This window comes from Ahaetulla prasina, chromosome 1 (assembly GCF_028640845.1).
Source record: "Ahaetulla prasina isolate Xishuangbanna chromosome 1, ASM2864084v1, whole genome shotgun sequence".
In the NCBI taxonomy this organism is placed as follows: domain Eukaryota; kingdom Metazoa; phylum Chordata; class Lepidosauria; order Squamata; family Colubridae; genus Ahaetulla; species Ahaetulla prasina.
This window is the reverse complement of record NC_080539.1, coordinates 332466909-332480755: the sequence shown is the minus strand read 5'-3', so window position 1 is coordinate 332480755 and position 13847 is coordinate 332466909. Positions and strand designations below refer to the sequence as shown.

General features: G+C 36.0%; 1 protein-coding gene across 2 annotated transcripts in view; it reads right to left on the bottom strand.

Annotated features, from left to right (window-relative positions):
* PPP4R4 (protein phosphatase 4 regulatory subunit 4) overlaps positions 1–13847 on the bottom strand; it is a 70923-nt gene that overhangs the window by 36265 nt on the left and 20811 nt on the right. For both annotated transcript variants that reach the window (XM_058162622.1, XM_058162621.1), the window contains 4 exons: positions 6931–7033; positions 3308–3455; positions 2210–2283; positions 436–542 (listed from right to left, as the gene is read on the bottom strand). In XM_058162622.1, coding sequence (XP_058018605.1) covers positions 436–542; positions 2210–2283; positions 3308–3455; positions 6931–7033 — 432 coding nt within the window. The remainder of the gene's footprint in view (positions 1–435; positions 543–2209; positions 2284–3307; positions 3456–6930; positions 7034–13847) is intronic.

Sequence of the window (13847 nt, the reverse complement as noted above, 5' to 3'; positions counted from 1 at the left end):
TGGATGGCATGCAATTATTGTATATCCTTCAATATGGTATACCAGTCTTGACAACGAATTTAAAAACACTTCCAAACAAAATAACATAAAATCTAAAACTAGTAGGTCAAATCATGGAAATAAGAATAAAAATTGCTGAAATGACACTATGCAGGACAAAGATGATAATTGAAGTTGTAGGAAATATTTATCATTTTATAGAGGATACAATTCAGGACCTACAATTGCTATGTAAACTCAATTATTTCCATTTAGATAAAAAAAGATGCTGCTCACCAGAGCTTTATGGATTGTGTCTTAGAATCACTGTGTAATATACAGTTTGTCAATATGCAAAAGTAGTATTCTTTTCTACTGTAACCAAATGAGGTCACCTTGTTTCCTTTGTAGACCATTTATTCATTAGGACATCTAAAACACACACAAGCTACTCACATATGAGCTTCAAACTTGTTAGCTAATTTCCCCAAGATTTTACAACTAACCAGGCGAGACTGAAGCGTTTGGGAAAGCTGTGCCTTCGAAACAAGAGGATTCAGGATCTATAGGACAGAAGAAGAAATTCAGGTAACAAATGTAGAATTAGATAAATAAATTATTAGATAAATAAAAGTCAAGCAACAGAAATATGCATTTCTGAACTATTTCACACACTAAAACCTTTATTAATATCAGCTTTCCAAATCATCCTTGCAGCAAGTTAGCATACTTGAAATTATAGGCTACATTTTATAAAATTTATTTTAAAAATTATATATCAGAAATATAACCTGTGGCATAATGGCCAAGTTAGTAAAACCACTAAGATAAACTCAGTTTATACTCTCGGATCTCGAAAAATGTAACTGTCTTTTAAATTTTGTACAATTTTAAACGTACTCTTGGTTTTTCCCATTCCATATAAATCTTGAACATTCACTAATCTTTGCTGTTAATATATGTTGTTGAGCCAAGTTTTTAATGCTCCAAGTTTCATTTGGATTAATGTCTCTAGCAAAAAAAAGTCCATTCTGAATTATCAAAGGCTTTTTTCCATGTCTAAAAATATAATACATCTGCCCTCTTTTTACTGATGTTGACAAATTTTAGTCTATTTATAATAAATGTTATCTTTTATTTTCCTTTTTGAAATAATATTGTCTGATTTGCATGTAGTTTTGGGAATGCACTTCATACGTTTGGCTAATATGGCCCATATGCCTGAGATTTCTTTGTGTTATTATGTATTAACCTTATATTCTTCTCAAGCATTTTTCTTCTCTGATTTTCATTCATCATTTTCAGTAGGAGTTCTGCTAATACCTCTTCTATCTTTTTCTTACACAAAGTCAACAGTATTTCTGTGCCTGGTGCCTTATTCATTTTAATTTTCTTTACTGCTTATTTAATCTCTTACGTTCATATTAATTTGCTTAAGATTTGTCTACATTCTTTAGTAAATTCTTTAAGCTGAATCTTCAATAAATGTTTTTGAATGTCTCTTGTAATTTTATGCCTGGAATATAATTCTACACAAAATATTATTTTGTTATTACCAATCTTATATATAATAATTTGTTTTTTTCTTCATAGCTATATCAACTTTCTTTCTTTCTTTTTTCTGATTTCATATGTCAGACGTTTCCTTGGTTTGTTTGCATTTTCAAAATGATTTTGTTTCCTTTTTTTATCTTTTGAAATTCTATCATTTCCAATAAATTTAATTGTTAATTTATTGAACTCTTTCAATGTTTGTTGATCGAGACTAGTTTTATGAATCTATCCTGTCTTTTATCTTTATCTTTTCTTTTATGTACACTGAGAGCATATGCACCAAGACAAATTCCTTGTGTGTCCAATCACACTTGGCCAATAAAATTCTATTCTATTCTATTCTATTCTATTCTATTTTATTCTCTCTTCTAATTATCATTTCTATTATGTTCTTTTTTCTGATTTGCTGCAAGCTTTATTAAGATTCCTCTCATATGTTTTACTTGTCTCCCATATAGTTGTCTTTTGTGACATATTTTACAAACAATAATTCTTATTTCTACAATTTTTAAGCAACACTATATGATTGGTATTTCTTTAAGTAACACCTATCATTCATCTTCCATCTGAAGATAATCTCTGAAACCAGGATATTACAATTACAGCATGATCTGCATATAACTGCATACAACCAATATTATTTCTTCCCACTAATATTGTGGGGAAACAATATTACCTCATGTCTAATAGTTTCTTTTGGAAGAGCTTCTATTGCAGCAAGAAGTGTGTCCAGCCAAGCATTACTGACACCTGTGAAGTACAAATAAACTAAAGATATAAGCACCACAAACTAGTTCTGTAAAATTCTTTTAGACAATGACTTCAATTACCAACATTATGCAACAGTAACACTAAAATAAATATATGATGTAAACATTATAGAAGTTAATATGCTAAAGTAACTTAGAACTACTAAGGAGAAATTTCCTGACAGTTAGAACAATTAATAAGTGGAACGACTTGCCTGCAGAAGTTGTGAATGCTCCAACATTGGAAATTTTTAAGAAAATGTTGGACAACCATCTGTCTGAGATGGTGTAGGGTTTCCTTTTCCTGCCTGGGCAGGGGGTTGGACTAGAAGGCCTCCAAGGTCCCTTCCAACTTTGTTATTATTATTAAAATATAATTTAACAGATCAAAGAGGAATTGGGTTGGAACTAAGTCCTACCAAATAAAAGCCTAGACTCTTTCCTTGGAGTTTACTGACTACACTGCTCAGTGATCATATGAAGTTTTGACAGTGCTGAAAAATTAACTTTAAGACCTATGTCCACATTAACGACCTTTGTAGTGTCTCTCAGTCATGTGATTACCATTCCAGTCAATACATATTGTCTTGTGCCTGATCTGTTTTTATTTTTGTTTCCCCCTTGCAAAGATGAGAGATTGAAGAAGAAGGGATCACAAGTGAGTACATAGGCACAAAGCGGGAATACATTGGATTGTTTGTATAGCACCCTCATGGTTTTAATCCCTGCACATTATTGGGATTGCCAGCACCACCTCATTGCTTTTGATGTGTCTTCCCCATTATGTGCCTGCTGAGTTTCTTGCAATTCCCTCCTCTTTTTTTTATAATTTTATTAAAAGGGGTTTCTTTTAATAAAAAGGGTGAAATAAAACAAAAGCTAATCAACTACATGATACAGCACTAGCAAGCATATTCTGTAATTACTTATTTTATTTTATTTCTGCATGTACTGCTTTAAATAGTAAATTATCAGAAGAAAAAGCAGAGCAAACTAAGAAATCAGCAACATGGCATTCCTCTGACCTGCATCTCTATGCTCCAGATTTTGTAGAATGAGTTGTAAGAATGAATGAGAGTAAGTATGGATGGATATTGACTCCTCTTGAAGAATTGTCAAAAGAGAAACAGCTGCTGTTAATTGCATTTCCACACCTGCAACAGGTAGAACTTCCTGTATAATCAGAAACAATAATAACTAAGCAAAAGATATACATACATTAAAAGCAAATACAACAAGTATAAAAAGTACAGCTTACTGTTTATAAAATTTATCACACCTAACTAATAACTATTGTGTTTCATTGTAGTTTTTCTTTCTCACACTTTTAAGACAATTGAACACGGCTACCTTAACATGCCAACTTCTTCTCAGACACTCCATGGCTGACCAAACCCGGACATTCTTACTCGGCTAGCTCTCCACTAGCGGTCCTCTCCCATCATTGGTCCACCAGTGTTCCTCCCCTTCATGAATTGTGTTTCACAGAGGGATACTTTTCCACAGCCATTTGGCTGCGTGGGACATATAAATGTCGTGTCCCACTCCTCCGCTGACGGCCGGGTCAGGGAAATCCGAATCAGGCTTGCCTCTGCAGCTCTGCCCAAAGTCCTAGCAAAGTCCTCAGAGCAGGCAGGAGACCAGTAAGTGACTTCAGCAAGATATGTTTAGACTTTGCCTGACTCAGAGACTGCCAGAAAGCAGATCCTTTATATAGGCCATGGGGTGTGGCTCCATGACTCAGCACTCATTAAGGCCTGCCCCTCCCTTCCTTCTGTTGCCTCCGCCTATCCAGTCTTCTGATGCAAGGGTCACTCCAATCAGCAGCTCTTGGAAGTAAACTTTCCTCAGGCTCACATGCTGTGGAGGAGGGGGAGGGGTCTAGCTGCTCCATTTGCCTGGGCATGGAGCCAGGGCTGGGGCCGGGGGATGCTCCCTCCTCTGCAGCCTGCTTGGGCATGGAGCCAGGGCTGGGACCGGGAGGTGCCCCCTCCTCTGCAGCTTGTCTGGGCATGGAGCCAGGACTGGGGCCGGGAGGCATACATTCCTCCATGTTCGGGAGCAGATAAGCAGACCCCGGCTGCGGTGAGAGCGGACAAGACACAACAATAAATGTGCATCTGGGCAGCCAATCCGCATGCCAAGAGGTGGGCAGTTTCAGGCATGGGGGAGTGGGGAACGTTGCTTTGATGTGCAGGCAAGGAGGGGGGGGGAAAGCAACCTTGTACACGGGGTGGCCAGGACAGGGCTGCTTTTTTGTGTGTGAAACCCTCCTTGCTTTCACCCCTTCTCGCTCTTTCCTCCAGCGGCACCTGGACAGAGTTGGAGAAGGTTAAAAAAAAGAGAAGGGGGGAAAGGTGAAGCTCCTTTGTGTTCTTTCATTTTGGGGATGAACTCACCTCTTCCTCACCTTCCCAACCTGTGGCAGGACCAGATTCAAATTTCTCACCATGAAGCAAAAATACTCACTTTTCCTAACCTATCGCATCTCCCCCATGCTGACGTTTTTGGGGTGTGACGGTTTTAGAGTCTTCAAGTGTGTTTCTTTCTGTGTGTGTATATTGTGCATGTGTAAATCACCTGGAGGGCTGTTGAGAGAGCCACTGGGGGTGGGGGGTTAGGTTTTAACCCTTCACTCAAAACCAGCCAGACTTTTTTACCTGCTCTTTTGTCTTTTGCAAGATTCTCCCTTTAAAGTCTGCCATTTGAAGAAACTTGGAACCAGCAGCAACTGTTTCAGCATTGCTGTGTCTCATTAATATTTGGAAGAAAATATTGGCTTTGCAGTATTTTGCAGCTAAGCGGTAAAGCCAGATCAGCTCGTTATTAACTTTGTTACACCAGCGGGGGCGGGATGCAACCTCCTGAAAGGCTGGGAAGGGAAAGGCCCTGCCCCCGACTATCCCCCCCCATATGGGCCACTTTCCCCCCCTCCTTGCATGCACATCAAAGCAACGTCTCCCACTTCCCAGTGTCTAAGGTCACCCACTCCTCGATGTGCGGATTGGCTGCCCAGATGCACATTTAAATGTCCCACACAGCCTGTGGAAAAGTATCCCTCCATGAAACGCCGAGGATGAAGAGGCAGGGAAAGAACACTGGCAGACCAATGGCTGGAGCGAAGCACCAGTGATCAGCCAGCCAAGCAAGAATGACCATGTTGGTTCAGATTTGTGGTGGAGTGCCCGAGAAGAAATGGGCGTGTTAAGGCAGCCATGTTCAATTGTCCCATTCTGACATTATTTTGCTTGTTTGATGAATATTTTAGCATAAAATATATCTTTGGACTGGCATAAACTGTTCCATTTCTTTTTCCTAGATCATACAATCTGACTATATTCCAGCTAATTTTTCCTCCCAATTTCAGCTCAATCTCAATGCCAGCCTTATAAAATAGACCAGACTAGGAAACAAATATAGTATGGACCTAAAGCTACTTTTATTAATACAGCTATAGTAACAGAATCTCAGGAGGGAATATTTTATCAACTGGAATTTGATCAGAGGCTTATTTAGGGATTTGGGACACATAGAATATATATGTTTCTGTTAATTAAAAATATATTTTATTTATAGATATCTGATTTCCCAGCTTTTTCTTGTTCAAGAATCAAGTCATGTGCCACTGTCTGTGTCAACTCTTCGCAATCACATTGATAGATAAACTGACTTAAATATAAGTAAATTAGTTTTATAATATGATATGAAATATTACTAGTTTTGGTCAACATATGAGAGAGGGATTAAATTTCATAGAAAACTGAATATTTTTACAGTATCTTATCCAGGAATATTTGGGGGCAAGGGAAGATTGAATTTAATCTGAATAAAGTACAGGTAGTCCTCAACTTACGATCACAACTGAACCCGAAACTTTTGTTGCTAAGTGAGACATTTGTGAAGTGAGTGTTGCCCCATTTTACAGCCTTAGTTAATTTAGTAATTTGTGAATGTAAATCTGGCTTCCCCATTGACTTTGCTCATCAGACGCTTACAAAAAGTGATCACATGACCTGGGGACACATGACGCTGGGATACTGCAATCGTCATACATACGAGTCAGTTGCCAAGTGTCTGAATTTTGATCACATGACATGGTAAGTCACTTTTTTCAGTGTCATTGTGAGTTTGAAGAGTCACTAAACAAACTGTTGTAAATACAGGTAGTCCTTTACTTATGATCACAATTGAGCCCAACATTTCTGTTATTAAGCAAGATAGTTGTTAAGTGAATTTTGCCCTATTTTATAACTTTTCTTGCCACAGTTAAGTGAATCATTATAATTGTTAAATTATAACACAGCTGTTAAGTGAATCTGGCTTTCCTAGTGACAGACGGTCACAAAAAGTGACGATGTGACCCTGGGACACTGCAACAGTCACAAATATGAGGCAGTTGCCAAGTGTCCAGATTTTGATCATGCGGCCATGGGGATGCTGCAATAGACGTAACTGAAAAACAGTCATAAATCACCTTTTTCAAGGCTGTTGTAATTTCTAACAGTCATTGCAATGATTGCAAGTCAACTACCTGTACATAACTTTTTCTTTAATAAAATATTCACAGCTATTAAAATCAGTGGGAGTTTTGTTCTTGATATAATTGGAATGCATACAATTCTTCAATAGGAAATCATGCTATACCTACTCGAACTTTTGGCAAGACTCTCCTCAGTGTCTCTGTAGGATTCTGTCGCATTAGGACTGGAAGATTTGCAACCACACTTGTCCCTTGGATGTCTTGACCAGAACTTATTTTTTAAAAAAAGAACATTTTTTTAAAAACGTTTTCTATGAGATCAAGTTTAATAAAAAGAAAAATTGCTAGGAAATGAAATCTCATATCATAAAAATACATAAACCAGATAAATTAATTTTAAAAATAAAAACATGTGTAAAAAATATTATTTACACATAGTATCAAGATAACACAATAAAAGGAACTCAGTAAAACATAACCAACCATTATGATTTGCTTTAAATGAATTCAAAATATTTCAGCTTTAACTATCAGACCTTCCTCAGAGTATCATTTAATTGATTTACACAACATGTTCCCGAGACAAACAACTCAGCTAAATTTTCAGCTTATAACAATGTATTTCGTCACCCAAGATCACAAGTTTTGTAATATTTCTCATTTCCAAATTATTATTTGAATAAGAAACATATTTTGACATCATTATATTTTAGAACATAATAATCTAATGGGAATAGACTTGAGAAAAATGATTTTGTATCCATTAGTGCAGTTCTTTGAGTGGTTCCCTGAATTCACACACATGGGTAATGTGCTTGCACAAAGTCCTATTCAAAACCTTACAGAACTTAAAAGATTTGATAGGATGTCCTGCCCTCCCATGCATAGAATGTGATTAGCTGAACCTTTTCAGATTTTAAAATTAACACAGCAGATCTGAAGGAAAAATAAGATCACCTGAAACCAAGCAAAGTAGAGGAGTGGGCTGTGTGAATTCATAGTTGACCACTCAAAGGATGCAGTTAGAAGTAAATATCCAGCTCTTCTTCATCATGATCTCTTCATACACAAGTTTCAGCAGCAAATTATTTATCTGGAGGGGGATCTGGAGAAGGGGAATGAAAGAGATGACAGCCTTTCTAATGGTTGTGTCTTTCTGGGAGTGGAGGTCCAGTTTATAGTATGGGATTAAATTGGGAAATTAATTTTGGTTGGGAGAATACTGGAATGACTACAGTACAAATTGGAATGGAGTAGGGTGTTTTCTCAGTAAATACAAATATAATGATGGGTGCTATCCATTTGAAGAAATCTGGAAAGAACGTATCCTTTAAATGGGCCTTGAAAGCAATTCCCCCCCCCAATTAACACTAAAAATGATACTGCACAGTTCTGTATGAAAAATGAAAGGATGGTGGTCATCCAACAGAAGAAATAATGTTCTGAATTCTGAACCAAATATTTAGAAGCAGAGTTTAGAAGGGGAAGTACCAGTGGTAAGGAATGCATTGAGATAAAAGATATAAAGATAATATTTTTGATAAGATAGTCAGATACAGAACAGAAACAAGTATGCAAAAAGTATATAGTTAAATAGAGAGAATGTGAACTGAATTGCAAAACAAATATATAAAGGAAGAATTAATAAAGAAGGGGAAGACAGAGAAAAGTCATGGCTGGATGAAGATGATGAGATCCTCAAAAACAGAGAGGTCATAAGTTTTCAAAAACCAAGGATGGTAAATGAAATAATATTTAGATGTGATAGAAACAAAGACAGTTTGCAAGGACAAAAATGTAAGGACACACAGTGAATGTTGATAAAATAAACTAGATCTGCGTAGGTTTCCTTTTAGTTTATTTATTTATTATTTATCGTTTATTTCTTGCCTTTAGTTTCTTTAGCATATTACCACTGTGTATAATGTTGTTGTTTTCAAACAGCAACAGCATGATGAGTCTGTATGTATGAGCAAAACCAAAGAAGGATCTGAATTACAAAGAAGTAGGATTATTTACGTGATTGGTATTTCTCTGACACATTTTTGTTTAACTGTTTCGATCTTAATATGTATTCAGGTATGTAAGCAGTTTCCAATTCATTTCAACTGGGACAGCATATAAACCAAGCAGAAAAGGAAGGTAAGGAAGATAGGAAGATGATACAGGACTGATGTTACACTGTGGACAGTGAAAATGCCAATTTGGTATATGGCTAAACAGAACTCTATATGTGAAACTAATAGAACCCAAATTTGCCTACTGAATCATTTGCATGACAAGCTGTAATTACTTGCTTGATAAAAGGTTGCTTCTGCTTTAAAATGCTGGCAAATGAGATAAGAATGAAGATATCTTCTTCTACAAAAAATGAACATATATCAAAGAACATAACATGGGTCCAAAACTAATTTTCTGCCCTCCTTACTCTGAATGCTAAATGCAGAAATTGTTTCTGAAAATCCAGTTCTTATGTCTTATTTCATACTTAGTATGCTTAAATATACTGCCAAACAAATATAGAGTAATAGTGGCTTACAAAATTGTCAAAAAAATGTATGAGATTTATTTATTTATTTTACTTATTTGTATGGAACTCAATCCCAAAAAGTTCTAAGTGGATAAACCTAACCTCATCATAAAATAAGACACTGATTACAAAAAACCCCAAAAACCTAAAAACCAAAGGGATCAAAGTAAAAAAACACCAAAAACCAGAAAATTATAACAATTATATACTTGCTGTCTCCTTTCTAATCAAACCTCCTGTGCCAGATGGAATTGGCAGTTCTTAGCAGCTTTCCTAAAGCTTAGAAGTAATATAGACAACCAAAACTGTGCAGGAACGGAATTTTAAAGTGCAGGTGTGTTTATTTAGAAAGTTAGCGTACAAAATCTCATCAAATTATGAAGGGGAGGGAGTTGACCTTACTCAGATCAGTCTGTCTGATGAACAGAGTAGAAAGCAGTCCCACAGATACTGTAGCTTAAAAATTGTTTGGAGTTATGAAGGACCTAAAACAAGGAACTTATGATCCGGTTTTGACATTCTGATGCCCCCTGTGGTCATGTGAACACTTTTTGGATGCTTGACAACCAGCCCCTATGTACCGCACCACTTCTGATTTCTAGCATAAAATGGTCATTGTGGGCAATGGGTTTACTTAATGACCATGGCATTCACCATAGCAAACTACAACTGTGGATTTGCTTAGCAACCACAACAAAAAGTCAAATGATAATCTGATTAATGACCAGCATGAATTACAACCGTAATTCTAGGCTCCATTACTGTCATAAAGACTATCTGTAGGGACATCTGGAGTCATTACGACTTTATTATAACAAGTACTTTGAATCACACCTAGAAGCCAAATGGCAGCCAGTGTAACCAGTCAGGTAACTCACATATACTAGGATATACCTAACACTGCTCAGGCACCGCCATTCTGTATAAATTCCAAATGTTCTTCAAGGTACAGCACATGGTGATGGGGAATGCCTCACAATCCAGAAATGCCTACAATTGGTACACAAGATGTAATGTGTAAAAACCCTTCTAGCTAGAGCTGCCATTTCTTCAGTGTGTAGGAATTGTCAGTTAAGAAGGACCCCCAAATTACAAACTATCAGTAACTAATAAAAGCTACAATAAATTACAACAGTGATAATGAAAAAAATTATAAATAATTCAGTGTAAAATAAACTAAAAACTATGATAATGAACTATTCAACCAAACATTCTTTAGAAGTTCCATTTTGAATAACTTCCAGAACATTAGAAGGAATTAAGCAATAATTAATTCTAAGGTGAGACACTTTCACAAGCATGGAGCAGCTACTAAGAAACAGTATCTCTTGGTATGCATATTCCCTAACTGTATAAAAATTCTAAATATGAGGTCCCTTCAACCCTATGATTTCTGAAGGATGTCTACTGTCCTTATATCTTACTTAAACAATACACAAAAATATAAACAAGATTAGCATGACCTCTTGCGGTTGTGCAACAATTCTAGGCTAATTCCCCACTTGAGTCCTCTTCCTTGCTTAGCTGAATATTTCCCAACATCTCCAAAAGTGCTTTGGAGTCCATGGAGGTACAAACAGCACACATGTTAACATCTATTTAAACCAAATATTGTGAAAAATTGAAAGAAATTCCTGAAACAGGCACCTCTGCATTTTTATCCTATATGACTTTTTTTTAAGTGTTTCCAAAAATTGCAGTGGGGTGGCTGTGGCACCTACAAAAAAGAAGCTGATTCTGATTAACTTCATGAATAACATTCATTAACATTACAAAAGCAAACCAAAAGAAATCAACACCACCCACTCCCACTGTTACTATTTTGACAGGCTCTGCCAACAATATCAACATTCATAGCTGAACAGTGAAACACAGAGCCAATACCTTAAGCACAACCACTGTGCTAAGCACAACCAAAACAAGCACAGGTAGATAGTTCAGGTTTTTAAATCTATGCAGGTCAAACATCTACTAGATAGAAGAGAAATAAACAGAACCTATACACCTCATCCAAAAAGCAAAGAAACAACCTTCACTAATTAAGCTTCCATTTTAAATGCACTCTGAAAGCACTACAGCAAGCACAACTGAATCAACAGGTACAAGGTCCTGAGGTCAATTAACATCCAAACAAAATCAGCATTAACAAAGTATTACTGAAAATATTATCTATGGCCTTGCTAAGCTAGGTATGAGAATTCACTCTCTACCTGTGTATTCTACTGATACAACAATTTCAGAAACTGTTTGAAAAGAAAGGACTTGGTTCTATTTTAATGACAACCTGAAGCTCAAACAAAATTATATCCACTCTGAAGAGCTAATTTAGACCACTGAATCGATCCAACTGCTCAGCAGAAGAATGCAATTTAATGCATCAAAAGAACTAGTTGTCTAATAGCTTCTTCAATGAATCCAGTGAAAAGAAGCCTAACAGCTCTCTAGTTCCATTGTTAACTTTTCTTATTATTCTCTTCTTAACTTTTACTTGAAAACTTCTTAATTCTTGACTTCCGGTTGGCCCCACCTTTCTCGCTGGGTGCCTAATTTAAGGCACTCCGCACTGGATATCGTAAAAGCCGGTGAAAACAGCGAAGAACAGCTGTTCCCAGCTTCAATTTCTCCCTCTGGTTGAAAGAGAGAGAATAGAGCAGCGGGGAGAGTGGTAGATTCCCCTAGGGGCTTTGTTTTTGTTATGCAAAGTCCCGAAGGGTGGAATCTCATTGAATCCTCTTTTAATCTCCAGTATTCAGTGCGCTCCTGCAAAAGCAGGAAAAGAGGAAGGTGTCCATCTCTGCTCAATTGATTTCTTTTTGTGGATTCCTACATGCAGACGGAAGAAGCACGAGTGAACAATTATTGGATTGCAAGTATTTTTGATTTCCTGACTTCCATCTTTTAAAAAGAGAAACTTTTTTTCCCCTTGCTTTAACTGACTGTTTAAAATGGCGTTTGAGAGGAAGTGAAAGTACAGCGAAATAAAGTAAAAAGGAGCAAACTGCATAATTAAGAAACTGGGAAACACTATTTGTAGATTGTAACGAATTGAGCTCTCCTATACTTAAATGAAAAAAGGCGTTTATTTGCTGAGAAAGTGAAAGAGAATGGAGATTTTATATTATTGTGCTGGACTGTGGACTGTTGGATTATATTAGTTTGTTTAAGTATTTTATAAGGGGATTCTCAGCAAGAACTTTGCCATGAAGGTTCTTTCAGAAGAATGGATTCGTGACTTTATGCAGGATTATACAGAAAGAATGTATTTAATTATTCAAAAATACGAATTGATTAAAAATGAGGATGTTTTGGATGAGAGCTTGGAGGAAATTAACCAGTGTAATCAGTACTTGGAATATGGAATGGAGGTGCAAGCAAAAATGGATAAAAATGAAGATATGGTCATGAATAAACAAGATGATGTACAGAGGCTTTTTCTAAAAAGTTTAGATGAAATGCCTGAATCTGTGTTACAAGAGGCTGCCTCCCGAACTGGAAAAATTCACAGGATTAATGCTTTCCAAGAGTTTTCTTTCCGGATTGATGGAATATATGGCAATAACTTGTGGATTGTTGGACATAAGGAACTATTAGGAAATATTGTGATTGACTTTTTAAAAGGAGTAATGAAGGAAAGACAGAGACTAATGCATCAAAAAAAATGGCAAGAGATAAAAGTATTATTCTGGAAAGAAGTTTTTTTTTGAAATATTAACAGACAAAAATATTAGCGTTCCTGAAAGATTAAAGATCTGGAAGAAATGGGTTGATTATATATTTCACATCTATCATAAAAGACTAAATATTTGGATTTATATTGGTTTTTGACGAGGAAGGACTAAAGTTGAATAGATACTGTAATTTCTTGTATTGAAATTATATAATGTGTTGTACTGAATTGCAAATAGAATATTTTCGAAAGGTCTTACGTAAGAAAGATTTGGGGGGGAAATTATATGGTTATAGAAACTATAAGGGAGATATTCTCTGAATTGGATTGGATTTTTATGTATTAGCTGGTTTTAAATACTTTAGGATTAATTTGTTTTATTGATTTATATATTTTATTACTGTTAATTTTTTTTTGAAGGATTTTGGTTATGTAAGGAGGAAGTCAGAGTTAGAGAGGGAAAATTGGTATAATAGTTTTGGGGGGAAAAATTTTTTTAGCATATGTTTATTTTATTTTTAAATATACCTTGTGTTTGTTCCGGGAAGTCAGGGGGGAGGGGGGAGGGGGGTTTGTGAAGGGAGAGGGGAGGGGAGCTGGGGAAAAGGGGGGGGGAATTTTTGTAAAACTTTTTGAATAAAAATAAGTTTTTTCAGGAGAGAACTAAGCAGACCTGTGCTTTAATATTTATTCATAGTCTGCTGCCTTCTTTTCCTCATGGGACCACGCTCTCTGTAATCCTTGTCAGCTATGCACATTTATCAATGTATTCATTTGCTAGGCGAGTTAGGATGGCATGTAAAATAAATTATGAGTGATAATATTAAGAATTATATTAATAGTATTAATATAATAATTATATTATTATTAATAATTATATTATTATTA